The sequence below is a fragment of the Pagrus pagrus genome (genome assembly GCF_965226575.1).
Source record: "Pagrus pagrus genome assembly, chromosome: 11".
Lineage (NCBI taxonomy): Eukaryota > Metazoa > Chordata > Actinopteri > Spariformes > Sparidae > Pagrus > Pagrus pagrus.
In genome coordinates this window covers 24,036,470-24,052,399 of record NC_140195.1, presented here as the reverse complement: position 1 = coordinate 24,052,399, position 15,930 = coordinate 24,036,470, and the positions used below count along the sequence as shown (strand labels likewise).

At 39.8% G+C, this 15,930-nt stretch overlaps 1 protein-coding gene across 2 annotated transcripts in view; it reads right to left on the bottom strand.

Annotated features, from left to right (window-relative positions):
- The window catches only part of spen (spen family transcriptional repressor), a 28,311-nt gene that overhangs the window by 11,266 nt on the left and 1,115 nt on the right, over positions 1–15,930 (bottom strand). Inside the window, exons 2-10 of one of the 2 annotated variants that reach the window (XM_084367820.1) lie at positions 13,628–13,948; positions 5,317–5,931; positions 1,616–1,773; positions 1,221–1,421; positions 981–1,132; positions 741–866; positions 472–585; positions 273–386; positions 60–160 (exon numbers count right to left, since the gene is read on the bottom strand). In XM_084367820.1, coding sequence (XP_084223946.1) covers positions 60–160; positions 273–386; positions 472–585; positions 741–866; positions 981–1,132; positions 1,221–1,421; positions 1,616–1,773; positions 5,317–5,931; positions 13,628–13,948 — 1,902 coding nt within the window. Of the gene's footprint in view, positions 1–59; positions 161–272; positions 387–471; positions 586–740; positions 867–980; positions 1,133–1,220; positions 1,422–1,615; positions 1,774–5,316; positions 5,932–11,783; positions 13,593–13,627; positions 13,949–15,930 lie in introns of those variants that run through there. The other variant, XM_084367821.1, reaches the window with a different exon arrangement.

The window sequence follows — 15,930 nt, the reverse complement described above, 5'->3', positions numbered from 1 at the left end:
CATTTAATTTTAGACAGCACTGAGGGGAAATCATTATTTCTTAAGCAAACTACACAAACCTTCTTTCAGAGAGAATGTCATAAAAGTCCCGAATGTCCTGGCCAGATGCCTGCATCGAACGATAGAAAGCCATCTGACTCTCCTGATTGGCAAAGTCCACCTAAAAAGAAAAAAAAGAGGCTAAGTTGCTTTTTTTTTTTACAGCCTGTCTGCTGCAAGACACAACATTACAGAGCAACATTTCAAAACAAGCAAAGCTTTGTTTCACTTACCTTGATTTTACTGCCCCCTATCTTCCATCCCTTTGTGTCTTTGACAGCAGCTTGTGCATATTCAATGTTGTTGTACAGGATGAGGGCCATTCCTTTCATTCTGTCGAATACAACCTGCGGAAGGCAGAGGAAAATAGAGTCCCAATGTGCCAGAAAGTAAACAATGGGCAACTATGAGAGAGAAAATAAACTTACTCACCTTGACAACATGTCCATAGCGACAGAAATGACGAGTAAGAAACTGCTCAGTTGTGTTTGACGCTAAGCCATCCAACCAAACACACGTCGTAGGCATACTCTTTCCAAAGCCAAGCTGAAAAAAGAAGGTTAAATTATAAGATTGCAATAATTTTTTCTAACATCACAGAAATTGTGCTCATAAATAATACCCAGTATGGTTGTAAAAGACAAGAATGACGCAGTGGTGTGAAGGAAAATTTTAAATTAAATTAACATGATAACTCTCACCTTTAATCTATTGTTACCAAGGTACTCGCCATCCATCTTCTTTATGGCCTTACAGACACTGGCAATGTCGCAGTATTGTAGAAAGGCATATTGTGGGGCTCCATTCACCTTCTTAATGTCAATGTCCTTTGGGGATAATGAAAATAGAGATATCCTGTAAGTAAGCATGATCATCTCAAACTATGTGTGGCAACCCTTGTACACAGCCTGGTTCTCAATCTTTTCACACCATTAACCTACCACTATTTCTCCAAAGCGCTGAAATATGTTAAGCAGGTCATGGTAAGTGGTGGTCTTCTCCAGGTTCCCAATGAATAATGTCCTTGTGGCCTTTGGATGAAACTCATCTATCCTCTCATCCAAGGGCCGAAACTCGTTCTCACTTTCTGTCTCTGAAAAATAAGTTAAGTTCATTGGAAGCCTGTGCATTTTCCCAACAGTTCTGTTTTTGCTGTAATACAGTTATATATGAGAACTTACCGGGGCCATTCCAGGCTGTGACATCAATCTGCATGCCAAAAAAAAGTTTCCCCTTTGATGCTCCTAGTGCTTTCTCTTGGTCCTCTTGCTGGCGGAAAAAGACAAGCCCATAGCGCTCCTCTGAAGCGCCGTGGATTTGTACAGATGTTACCTTTCCATGTTTCTTAAATTCATGGAACAAACCGTCTTTCAGGCTTGTATCTGTAGTAAACACATAAAATGTTTATTAAGTATGTGTAGTGAATAAAGAAACATGTTATTTAATGATAAAGTATTGGTAATATCTTTTAATAAAATGAGCCAATGTTTGAGGGATACACAGAAATAAATTGCACCACTGTTTCTGCAGAAAAAAGCTTTTTGTGCTCACTCTGCTGGAGCTTTTTTTAACAAACCTGTAGAGCGCACAGGAAGATTTTGGACCTTGATGCCAAAGCTTTTACGTGGTTCATCCTTGTCAAGGGAGGATAAAGGAAGTGCTGAGGGTGCAGGAACAGCAGCAGACTGCACTGAACGTGCCGGAGAGTCATCACTGGAACTACTGCTAGAATCACTGTAGTAAAAGAGGAAAATGGACCTAGATGTTATAGCAAGCCTTACAGTTTTATCTTTACCACTACAGGTATACAATGAAAAAGGTTTTACAGTAAATGGTTATTGCCTTTGCCCACCCAAGTAATACTAAACAATCTAGTCATTAACATTTTCACCTCAATTAAATCATGAATCGATATACAATGTATACTGTAAATATTGGAACACACTTAAAGGAGATTTATCATTTTGCAGTGGTGCAAAAAGCGCTAGATGCTCTACCTCTGGGAAATCATTCATAGATTGGTAATACGTGCTATTTTTCATAAACGGCAGATAAAATGTTTTTTTAAACTCGGATTCAAAAAAAGGTGAGAAAATGTGAGTTTGCTGTGGCCAAACTGCCAGGCAAGGAAGGAAGGTTAGATTATACATTGCATTAAAAAGGCAATATTATGCACACATTTCAGATTTGATATATAAATATACACCAATGCATTTGTATAAAAGCTCATGCAATGCGCTGTGAATGTGTCTTTCTCCTGTTCAAAAACAGCAGCGTCTCTCAGCTAAGGAGGAGAAAAACATCCCCTCTCTCCTCAATTCATATTTATACAGCGGAACTCGTTATCAGTACAAAAAGATGGATTTGCACGTCAGAGAAGAATTCACGGCTGCCTCATGCACCTTTTTTCTCAGACCATTCCCATGCCTGTCTCAGCTTTCTAGGCCCTCTGCTGTTTGTTTCCTTCTCACTTTCTCCTCCTGTGCTCAGACACTCCCGGAAGTGCTGCTGACGGAGCCTGGCCTGTGGGAGTGGGCAGGCAGCCAGCACTGGCCAGAAATTTCCAGTTCCAACTGGATCTCACGGAGGGGGGGAGCCATTACCCATACACAGAGGTAGGCAGTGAGAAAAATACACCAGCCGTCTCCTGAAATTCCCCCGTAGCACTACCTCGTCAAACCACATGTGTCGCTGCATGTCGTTAAGAGCTGTGGACTTTGCTGTGTCCAAAGGTGATGCAGTTAACCGAAAAACACACAACTGAAGAGGGGTGAGGAGGATATCTGCAGTGGAGTAAATCCCACGGACAGACATGCTTATGTTTTTTTCCTTTTTTTGCATTTGGTTATCCTGGCCTTCTGTTATTTATTCATTCATTGTACAATTGCTACTCAACAACACCCCGTATCAACAAGAAGAAGCAATGCATTTACAAGAACCTGGATGCCACTATGATGACTACAAATGTAGCAATACTCAGCAGTGCACAAAAACAGCCAGATTAGCATGTCAAATCCAAAACAGAGCTTAGAGCAGATTCACAGACTGACTTTTGGTTCAAACACAGTAGTTAAAACACTCACAGCATGCCACCAAAACAAATTAATTACAGAAATCCAGTGCAATTAGATGAGCTGTTGTATGCAAATTTACTGTTAGATCCAAATTCAGGTTAGGATGTGTGTGATCTTACTGGCTGCGTATAAGTGAGTGGGTCTTAATTTATGCATGAAAACATTTTACCATGTTTCTAAATGTAAAATACCACCTCAGAAATTACATTTCTTGGACAAAAAAAAAAAGTGATGAATTTTGTCAAATGTATTTTTAAAAAGAGGATGTTTTGTAAACTCAGTAACTATGGTGATCTGTGAGTCTCAAGACTGATCAATGGACTGTGTGTAAGGAAACCAGAAACAACCTCAAATAAACACCACCCTGATGGAGACAAGATAGCGGGAAACATTCAGTGTATTGACATGATGTCCTGGAGAAGAGTTTGAATTTAGTAATAAGCAAAGTGGACTTTAACTGAATCCAAAGTATGAACAGTGGCAATAAATCAATTCAGATCAAATCTTGAAAGCCCCAAAAGTGTGTCATCCCAGGAGTTACATGCACCAAAGGTCATTTTCCAGGCTCTGATACATACCGGCATCAACAACTTAGTCAACAAACTTGTAAGAGCAGATGAAAATTAACAACGTGGAAATCTGCACACTTCACAACTTATGCTACTGAATTAGAAATGATGCTGCTGAAAGGCACATACAATAATCTTTCTTGTCATGGTGTATCTTACAAAAATCTTTTTAAACATGCAGTAATTTGGATGCAATTTGTGCCACCTGCTGGGTGGAGGTATGTCCAAATGTTGAAAACAGAAAAATCAAGCCTGGGAAGTTGTTCTGGACAACCACCTGCTGCATTTCTGTCAGCTCTGCTGTATGTCTCCATAAAGTATTAATATACTACACCAATGAAGGTTTTGATCATCCTTGAATAGAAAACTATACGGTAACTGCTAAAGAAACAGACTGGGTTTTGATGAGTGGTTCAAAATTTAAAACCGTGACAGTGCTTACATGTTTTTCGTGCTTTGAAAAATCTAAAGTGGTCCACATAAACACATTTTTGGCAAATCTGAAGCCAAAGTAAAATCATCTCAGAAATGTTATTCAAAATGTAATATAAATATGTCATTGAATTATGAATAGTGGATTTGAAAGCTCAGGAATTCTGTAAAACTATATGTAACTCCATGTAGAACAACAGTAACTGAAAATGTCTGCAAATTGGACATTACCCTCCTTACCCTCTAAACACAAGATCAAGTACAAGATCAACCGCCGTATAACAGGAACAATAAATGATTGTTAATCTTTGAAAAGATGCGCCCTCCCAGTAATTTGTTTTATGATCACACAGTATATTTCAACTACTAAATACCCAAAGGTCTAAAGGTAGCACACATAAATCTTTAGGACAAAGTTGACAAGTCTCAATTTCACCACTTTATTTTGGCCATGTCAACAAACACACTAACATCTGAATGGAAGTGATGTCATTTATATATAGGAGTTGGCAGGTAATTGGCTTAAAGGGGTCGTGGTAATTAAGAAATTCATTTCCTAAGGTCCCATATACATCCTATTTTGACAATATGACAATTACTGAAGAAGAAATTTGGTTGACATGGCCCGAATGAAAAGGTAAAATTTAGATTCGTAAACATGGTCCTGAAGATATGTGTGTGTGCTGCCTTCCTACCTTTGGGTATTCAGCCGTGAGTAAATGATTGTTATTTCCATGTTATATAACGATGCGTATGTAAGACGCCACATTATGTGGTCAGGCTGTACTGTTACACGTCACTCCTCTTTTGCCTGTGGAACAGTGCCACGCTATCTAAAATCACATGCTGAGGCGACATTATACCACCATTGTTTTGTTTAACGTAAATAACAAAGGGTAAAGAAGGGTCTTTGTTGCCGTAGTTTTGTGCTATCTCTGTAAAAAGGGCTTAACATTACTACAACTGTGGCCTGGAAAGCAGCAGAAATTGATATATAGATGGCACTCCAATAAGCTTAAATATGTACTGCTTAATTTTGTGAAATAAATAATCACTTGAAGCAGCATTCAGTGTGCAGATTTCTTTCTTTCTTGAAATACTCTCTGCTCTATCCAGCACCTGCCGAAGACTGGGATGCACAACGGTAAACAACAGCCATGCACAAGCGAAGAAATCTTGACAGCCAGATCAGCTTCACTCACCTGCCACTCGTGCTGCTGCTGGTACTGCTGACTGAGTCTGAACTGGAGGAGCGGCTGCGAGAGCCTGACCCACTGTGGGAGCGTGGAGGACGCGTGGCCTGACTCGCCAGTCTCTGAGGAGAGGGATTTCGTGAATGTGTTGAGTGTGGAGACCTGCTACGGCTGTGGCGGTACGTGCGCTCCCCGCGCCGACCCCTGTCCTCCCGGTAAAGGTCCCTGTGAACCACACTGGCCAATGTAAAGGGTTCCCTGGCACGAGACTCATAGCGAGGCTCTGGCGTCTCAAAGCGACAAGGGCTCCTGCTGTGGGAGCGGTAGAAGCCGACCCCACTGGATGTAGATCCTCCGCTTCCTCCCGTCGTGGCCCCTGTTGATCCACCTGTCCCTGTGTTGCCAGCAACAGCACTAACGATAGTTCCAACGACTCCTGACGAAACCGTTGTGCCACTTCCACTGGAGGTACCAGACCCGCTCCCAGCTGTGCTTAGAGTCCTCTCTCTTGCATCACGATAATAGTCTGTTTCATAGTGCCGCTGGCGTTCAAAACTGCTACCAGGACGCTCATGATGTCCGTAGGCACTGTGATCGTACGCCCGATCCCGACTTTCAGTCGTCCTAACAAACAAGAAAGGAGAGAACAACATCACATTACAGATACATTTAAGATAATTAAGAAAGCTGTTAGCATCACACATTGGACAAACAAAATTATCAGGTGTCTCTGTTGGGTTTTCCTTAATTAGACACATGGGAAGACGGGACAGTAAAGTGTTTCGAGAAGGGTAGTTTTCAAACATCTGAAAAGAGAATTATCTTCCAGCCTACAGACTGAACTACAAGGGGATTTAAATAATTAACTGGTAGAGACAACTGAGCATCTGGTCTTACATGTTTTCTCAGCCTAACCATTTATGACTTGGAGATTAAATGAATCCCATTCTTCTGCCATCATATCAACCTCCTATTTCTACTACAAACAGGCTGTTAGGTAACTGTCCTTCACACACAAGTTTAAAACTTTTACTTTTTTTACTTATCTTTGGATACAGATGTTAATTTTTTTCAAGCATCATAGAGATACACAAGTAGTATACCCTTCTGTAAAATGCAACACACTATGTTAAAAGATACAATCAGGATAGGACACTGAAGAGATTTTTAGCACAAGGCATGCATTTAGTGTTCAACAGAACAGAAATCTGCAGCTTATTTCAGAGTTTAATTGCAGGATATAACAGATTTGCACAAGGATTTACATGAGAGATTCATGCCTTTATGGATTTTAAGTCTTTCTCGTCTTGTACCATCTAGCGACTGTAACAAAGGCCACTTTTTAAGGCGTCTGATCATTTATCTGAGAGGCTTTGTTGAAGGTCTTTGGAGGTGACTTGTGACAAGCCTTTTGTTTATAATGTTACACAATCTGACACCACTTGTTCTCCTGAAAGCTCTTCAAAGCATCTTTTATAAAGATGCAGAGAAGAAACGGTGCTAATAAGGACATTCTGTTCAGACCTGAGCATCCTCTTACTGAATAAAGCAATCAGAATTTAATTTGGTAATACGACTGCTGTGTCATTACAGCAGTCATATTACCCAACTCCCCGTAATGAGCGGGACAGGACAGCAATTACCACTGTTTGAATTCAGATCAAATTATAATCAGCAAATTAACCATCATGTTCTAACACAGGGTGGAATATGGTTTAATATAACTACAGTTACAAACCCTCATTGAACTGGTTCTTTAAATAAGAGACTACGTTTTATTCTTATTCCAGTTCAAACAAGGGGGAAAAAATTATTGAGAAATACAGAGAAGGAATTTAATGGCAAATTGTCAAAATGGTAAAAACTGAATGATAAAATTAGTATATATCTTAAAATTTACTGTGAAAACATACAGCAGCTTTATACTTGTGTGACACTGCAAAACAGCTGTATTATATATATGTACATCTTAATGTATTTGAAAAAGTTACTTCCGATTACCCTTACCAGTATCAGTATCTAAGACTAAATGAATAAATTACTTACATATTAATATTCCTATGTAACCATAGAAATCAAAGCTTTAAAGATGGAAATCTCAAAGGAAATTAAGGATTCAAACCAATATTTAATGTGGCCGAGAAAACCAACCAATGCACATGCCGTCTTGTTGGACTAGTGTTCTGATGTCCATATAATCAAACTACAATGTCCTTTGGTTTGAGCCAGGGCAGCGACAAACTTTTCTGGTTCCTGGTACTGGGACCTTTTTGGAACCCTTTTAGACCCTCACTACCTCCTTCTCCCATCCCCAAGATTTCGTTCCCACTTTCAACTATCCAATAAAGGCAAGGATGACTGAAAAAACTATTGTAGCAAATTAAGTGTTGCATAACTACAGCTTAGATGATGGGTTGTTTAATTGATAAGTTGATCAAAAGAAAATTAACCGGCAAGGATTTGCTGCTTTTCTTTGTCATGTATGACAGTAAATGAAGAGTCTTTGGGTTTTGGACTGTTGGTTGGACAAAAGAAGCTATTTGAAGACATCACTTTGGGCTGTAGGGAATTATGAAGATTTTTTTAGAAACCAAACGATTGATCATGAAAATGATTAGCAAATTAATCGAAAATGAAAATAATGTTGGTTGAAGCACTTAACATAACCTAAGCTTCACCCAAACGATGATGATGCTCTGTTTCCTCTCAGGCTGTTATTACGTTTACAATATCAAGTGGAAAAAATAGGTATGACATTTTTTTTTTTTTTATTCAAAATTCCCTGGATAATTGATAGAGACATCCAAATCTTATAGATCTTTGATTGACTTGGACCATCAGAGACATTTTGTTTACATCTGTGTGAAAATGTGTCTATCTGATGCTGCTACGCTGTCAAAGGCAACAAAGAGCTGTAAGTACAAATCAAAAGACATTTGCAACGTGGAGAAACTTCTGAAACTGTTCATGTCATTAAAGAGGCGTTTGGTTAGCATTTTCTTAAATGAAGGCACAAGGCTTTTCTGAATCTCAAGCAAATGTTTGTAATTAGTTCCTTCATCAACACAACACACATTTTACAGGCTTCCTTTTGGGATATTTTTAGTTTTATGATTTTCCAACTTTCTTGTGCTTCACAACTTTGAAGGATGTGTAGTGGAGCGTTTCCAATAGAAATGTTTTATTAGTTGTTTTGGATAATAGCTGGACACATTTTAATGTTTTTAGTAAAACATGTGAGGACTCAAATACTGTATGCGAGTTTCCGTAGCTAAAAATGGTTACAGAGTGAATGGCCTATGTCTCTGTCTCAGCTTCAGAAACCACATAACACGGGTTACAAGAGCTGCTGGCAGCAGACTGCTGCCATTTCTCTGAAGATATATGACACAAGAGTCTTCCTCTGCATCACTAATGCCCTGTGATGTCCTGAAAGGCAGTTTGGTAAATGATCCATAAGATGAGTTTCTTAAAATGCCCAACCTGACCTTTACACCTGACAGAAATGTGTTACGCATATTCCCACTCACAATTTACTGCCATACTTGTGAGGACTTTGATAGGCCGCATTCATCCCCTAAGCTTAACCCTTTGTACCAATTAAAAAAAAACTTTAATCCTTTCCCCACCCCAATTTTTTATTTTTTTTTCCATTTGAAAGGATATGTTTAATTTCTTTTTAACCAAGCAAAAAATTTAAGCCAAAACCAAATGATAATTACTGACGGTATTTAAGGTTTGCAGGGTTAGTCCCTGTGCAATTATCTGATAATACGTTATTTGGATTCTCTGATGTGGCCAATCTGGAAATATTACTCCGGGTAAACATCTGACATAAATCTAACCTACAGATACTGACATTGCTTGAGGCCATAAATGGTGCTGTCATTAAGTCTTTCCATGAAAGGCTTTTGCACCACAGGTCATAAGAACAAAAAGCTGCATGGAATGGTCTCCTGGATGTTGAGGATAAATTGGTTTAGGACACTAGCTCTATGTCTGTATTTCACTGCGCTATACGTAAAGTACAGCGGGTCAGGGGCAAATTTTGTTTCAGCTTATTTGATTTAATCATCTGTGTGCTGGATTCATGAATAACATCTATGGCACAACGATGTCTGCTGTGAAAGTGATGGATTACCTTGACCCCCAGATGCTCTCGAAAATGCTAATTTGGTGGCGCAGGCTCACTGCTCAATAGATAGCCTTCAATTTCACTTCAATTTCACTTTACACAAAACAGGCTCTACATTATTCATGGAGCTTAAAAATAATTCAGTTAGACTTTTTTTCTGGCTGAATTTCCATCAGTGTTTGATTATTAGTCTGCTCTGGTGCATGCTGAGCACATCAACTGTTTTGGGATTACGTGAACAGCATAATTATGAGGATGCATTCCAGCAGCATGCTAAAGAGGAGTCTTATGTGGTGGCTCAGTCGTGTGTGAGCGATACATGCATTTCAATTTAATTCAAAATAATTTCCAAAACTGGTATAAGTAGTTTATTGTTAGATTCCCTTAGCCATGCATCCCGACTGTGAACTGTGCAGCTGTGCAGCTTCTTGTTGTCCTTGCCGGCTAAAGCAAGAACCATGAAGCAGAAATCTATTATATCGCATCATGATAATGATTAGAGCTGCACGATATAAATGAATGGGGGGAAAATCATATTGTGCTCATTTTGAAAAAAAAAAATACAATTGCGATACGATTGGTCTCAATGATTATTTTTGTATCACAATTTTCATTTTCACTGAAAAAGCTATAGCTGGGGTCTGACTCTGTACCAAACAAACATAGTTTATTACATCTGAAGAATAAGATTTATCGGCCAGGGCTTTAACCTAAAATTGCAGCTTCTGCGATTTTGATATTGCACTTGATCATATTGTGATTTTGCAAATATTTTGATTAATTGTTCAGCCGTAATATTGATATATAGAGACACAGAACAATTTCTGGAAACTCAATCAAAAACCTCTTTCAAAAAAAAAAAAAAAGATTAAAAAAAAATAACCTCATTGGAAACCATTTTTGGTTAAACCAGTGAATTAAATACCTGACAAATCAAGGTTACCCATCAAACTGATGCAACAATCCTGTAATCCCAGTAATGCCATGACCCTGTCCTGTTCACTGATTTGCAAAACTGCCTGCAACAGTCAAATCGTCCCAAAATTTTTAAAATGCCATAGATACAACAGCATAAATATCAGAGAAAAAGCTAACAACCATCTCATGGCAATAATAATTTTATCGACCAACCCTAAATGGAGACATTCAAATTTGAGCCTGATCTATATATCTGAGATTTGTTTGTAAAAGGCACATATGTGATCCAACAACAAAACTTTTTCTTACAGAACATAATGGAGAAAATGATGCTTGGGGTAATTTCTAATTATTTAATTCCCAATAACGTATGTGAAGATTTCTTTTTTTTACTCCTAAACGCTGCCCCAAAAGTAGTATTGGTCAGGCTCAACTTTTAATTCACTTTGGATGTACAGCATGTAATCTCCTTGCTGCATTTTTCCCATCTATGACTACATTCAACTCTCTGATAAAAGTGAAATGCTCAAAAAATAATCCTAAATACATTTCTCATATTTAATCTTAAAAATCATATTTTGAGTCTGCAATCTGTGTCAAGTCATATGGCATTCAAATTCTGCTCTTGTCCTTTAAAAATAAAGCTGAGGACATGTAAAAAACGCAACTGCAAGGCTGGAATTAATGGCTATTTACATTATTGATGAGTATGCAGATTATTTTTTTAATGAATCGATCAATCATTTAGTCTATAAAATGCTTTAGTCGACATTTTTCTTCCGGAGCCAAAGGTGACATTTCCAAATGTTGTTTTGTCCAACCAACAGTCATTTAAAAATATTCACTACATGCAAATTATTTATTACAGTTTTGTTCGATATGACTATTTCTTTATTTATTAGCTGTTGATAAATCAACTGATTATTTTAACTTAAAGAAAACCCTACCTTAATGTTCATTTATGTATTGAAATTATTTCATTTTGTCTCTAGTTTTTCAGACATGGGAAAATACTTTTCCTTATTCTTCACTCTTATTCCAAGTATTATTATTATTATTGCACATATTGCAAATGATGAGTATGTGACAACTCTTTAAATCTTAATGATTCCACAGCTCAATCATTGTGTTATATCAAGGAAGGATTTTTTTTTTTCCACTTGGATCATTCATCATGAATAGCAGCTGCAACATGGCTCTATTCATCATAAGGGGAACAGGGAAAAAGGAGCTGAAGGTGGGATCAGGTGAGGGTAAGAGAAAGGAAAACAATACAAGGTAAAGCTTTCTGCATAGACACACAGGCAGTAATAACAGTCTATGTACCAGCTACTTCGGTTAGTGGGGAAAATGGAGAGAGACAGGGGTTCAAACTAGGGGGTTAGAGAGGACAGCTAAAATACACAGGGCAGGACATACCAACCTTTTGAGAGAGTGGTAACTTGACCTATAATTCCAAATACAATCTAGGGAGACAGAACTTTGTGAGCAGAAAAATGTGGGCAAAAATGTTGAGTGGAGAGGGAAAAAAATTGAAGCAAAAATGTTCACGTTAGAAAATGTAATCCTTGTCTTCAGGGCAGGGGACCTTGTGTACTTTGATGAGCTGGAGTGTCCGTTTGGATTAAAATGCTGCAAACAAACACGGCCTTGTACGAATCCATGTTGGGATGTTTTGTATGCTGGAAAATGTCCATTTGAGTCGATATATCCATCCATAAAAAAAACAAAGTTGCACTTGAGTACAGCAAAATAAAAAACAACATGATATCCAGGAGTCTGTCTTCAGGAAGTAGTGCACCATTGATTCCCCAGAAGCGATGAAGGAAATCAGGGAAAAAATATGTCTTGCATCTTCATTTATGAAGTCCAGCACGTCCCTCTTTGGTCACACTCTGCTCAGCAGTAACGTAGTCAAATTCCTTTTGCAGAGGGAAATCTGGCCATGACAGATTAAGAATAAAGAACATGTCTCTTAATGGTAATCCAGATGCTTGCTCGTAGCATTCATTCCCAGGATGGAGTCCAGTTTTGAAGCTTGTGGATGTTCATGTCTGTTCTCTGCCTCCTTTACAAGCAGAAGAGCCTGCATGCAGTCCAAACCGATGCTGAGTCAGTGAGAAATGCAGTTCATGGGTGCAACTTCGTTCTCTCAATCTGTATGCGTTTGTATCCAAGGTTAAATTATAGTTCCACATTCAGGAAAGGAGCAGGTAATCCACAGACATGAGGTAGGTTATCTCCAGCAGCAATTTTCCAGTCTCAATCTCCAGCATTCTTCTTTGAATTGTACGATCCAAACATAGTCCGCATTGGTCCTCAATAAATCTGCTAGTCTCAATTGTTGAAAAGTAAAAAATAATCTCCACAAAAATAAGGCAGGAAAAATAGTCATTTGCTCACTTCTTTTTGTTGTTTCTACTAAGATGGATCACCAGTAGAGGTCTCCCAGCACTCAAATTGTAATGCCCTGATTTTAGATATAATCCCAAATTAAACAAAAAAAACAAAAAACAAAAGAACCAAGAGAGGAACCCATACCTTTAGCATGATAGCATATCCTTAAAGTGTGTGGCCAGTGTTAATCCAACAGAGGGGAATAAATATCCTGTGATGGTTATCCTTGTGACTCCGGCCCACGAGCGAAGCGAACACCTCCGTGAGGTGTGCACGATAATTGAAAACCAAATTAGACTAATCCAAACAATGGTGCCTTATACATATAATGGATGTTTTGTTACATGAGGAAAAAAGGGTGACATTAATCCACCGCGCAGGGCACGTAACTCCAGATTAGGGGAATCCCAGGGATGGCCGCTGGACCACTCTCTCTTTTTCTCTCTCTCCCTCTCCCTCTCTCTCTCTCCAGCAATCTCCAATAATCCTGGGAAATTTTACGATATCCAATCTTTGCCCCGCATTTTCCGCAAATGATATATCCACCTCACAGAGATATTTAAGCTCACAGATAATCCCCCAACAGCCATTTAAACTATTGACTATTCATTTAAGTAATAGATACACTCGTGAACAAACATGCTCTCACTTATGGAATATCTCTACCTGTAATTATGAATCCGGGAGCGCTGGCCACGCTCCGAGGACTTTAGAGGGGATCCCTATAAGACTGAATTCTTGAGCATGAACTCTTTTTCTCCTCTCCCCCTCAAACAAGTAAATGAATAGATGGTGGGAAGATGCTTGGAGGTAAGGTGTTTACCAGAAACCACGGTTCCCCCTGCCTTCAGAGAAACTTTGTCCACTTACCCGTCTAGTCTGCGTTCATAGCGTCCATCTCTGCTGTGGAGCGACGTGGGGGGCCCATACACGGCCCCCCCTGCCGCCCTTGTGAACCCTGATACATCCCGGCCACGAGAGCCTAAGGACAGACTATCGTCCAGCCCCCTCGCGGCACTAGGTATCGTGCCTGGTTCATTGTAATCAGTGCGCAGGTCTCTGTCCCCCATCTTGTTGATAGCATTATGAGCCTTCTGAGCACTTTTAATGTCCACAAAATCCACAAAGGCTGCGACTCCACCTTCTGAACCCCGCTTAGGCAGGACCTTGACACTCTCCACACGTCCATATCTGAAGAGAAAACAGGGAGAAGACAAGGTGATCACTTTATGTTGCATCAGTGTTTATGAATATCAAAACAGGTTCTTCTGTTTGAATAATTTGTGACAATAAAACACCTTTTTTTTTTTTTTTTAATGGATAGTGCTGGATTCAATTATGTCAGCGTGTGTTAATGTGTGCGTCTCTGAGGAGGGGCGGGAAGTAAGGTGGCTTTGCTACCCTTTTTTTTTTTTTCCCCCTGCTCTGTGGTACTTTCTTACAAGGCAACAGTAACCCAGCAACTGGACTTAAAACCTTGGCACATTGCATGTTAATAAATGCAGTGCATATATTTTCTGACATTAGCATGTTTTCTTGGGGGGGGGGAAGGTCTGTTCGTATGCTTATAGCTGCTGGAAAGCATACAGATGAAGCTTGGGCTGCATATAAAGAGACGTGACATTTCCTGATTGGCTGTGTGTGTGTGGGTTTAGAAAAAAAAACAATCAATAATGTCTATATGGCTCCTTCTGTTTCACTAAAAGCAAAGGGCTTTTGGGACAATTTTGCATACATTACATCATTCCCCTCTTTCCTCCCCAAATCAAGATATAATTAAGTTTTTTTCAATGGCATCCTTTTTCATTTTCTTAATAAGCCTGTAAATACCTCGTTAAGTGATGGTTGAATTGACTGATGTGAAGTCTATCACACTAAATTTTCAAGCCCAGTCCGGGATTACAAAGCCTGCTATCATCTTTATGCGTCACCCCCCCTTCTTCTTCCTCCTCCTCCTCCTCCTCCTCCTCCAAGAATCTTTCGGGAGTGTATTTCACTGTCCGACAGAGACAGTAGGGTGCCCATAAATTTATTGGCATGCCAGTTCCCAACATTGAACAGCCTCCGACGCCATTTTAGAAAAGCTGTTCACACTGCTTACTCATTCTGCCGTCCCCCATCTTCAATGACTTCTATCACACATTGGGCTGTCATGCACCTGCATACTCTGACTACCTCTGGGTTAACGCTGGAGCTGAGGCAGCATGCTAAAAAGGACCCGCCGACACAGTTTCCCCCCTCTCCGCTATTGCAATAACATGCTGCCAGTTCACCATCCCCACCCCCAGAAAAAACATAACGTTACGCACATCGGGCTAATGTAAATAAAACGGCACATAGGTAGCCCGTTATTGTGCTTTCTGCAGCGAGGCTGCATCACTCAGACACGAACCATGTTTGTAGTTCACTCGCTGCATCCGTCTGTTGTAAATAAAAAATGCGAAGAACGACATTAATATCCTGAGTTTATATATTTTTGCACAGTCGTATGTTGTGGGGGGGCACGCCGGGACAAACGTGCCTTTCGGTGGCAATGTTGCTAAACAGACATGAATGATTTAAGGTTGGTAATGTAGCAGCTTTTCGGCCGATATGGCGACGCCTACACGGTAAAGAAGGAGACGTCGCTCATATAGGTAGACTGATGTTTTTCAGCAGTCTGCTCTCCAGCACATATGGACGGAGAGGCGGGCTATTTCCTTGACAGCCGAGGAGAGAAGAGAGAGGCGAGAGCGCGCAGGCACACACACAAAAAAAAAAAAAATCATATTTACATTTTTTATTCTCCCTCCAAGGAAGACAACAAAGAACTAGACAAATATAGGATGCATATAGGATAGTGCGTATAGGATATGTCTGCTCCATTAACCCAAACACACACACACAAAAAGAAGCACAAGCGGAGCTCAGTTTGAATATCGTAATTAAAATATCGATATGCTGTCTGATTTCACTTAAATCAGATCGCGCTGCAGGCTGTGCGAGTCAGCAGCTGGAGGGGGGAGGCACCGCGGTGATAATGTGGCAAAGATGATCGTTTCTGTGCTCAAAGTAAACACAAGTAGCCTCCTGCAACGGTGCAACGCTGCACATCAGTGTTAACACGGAGCAGCCTGTTCAATCACGGCCAGTCTGAGACAATTGCAGCGTGGATGGCGGCGTGATGTCGCGTC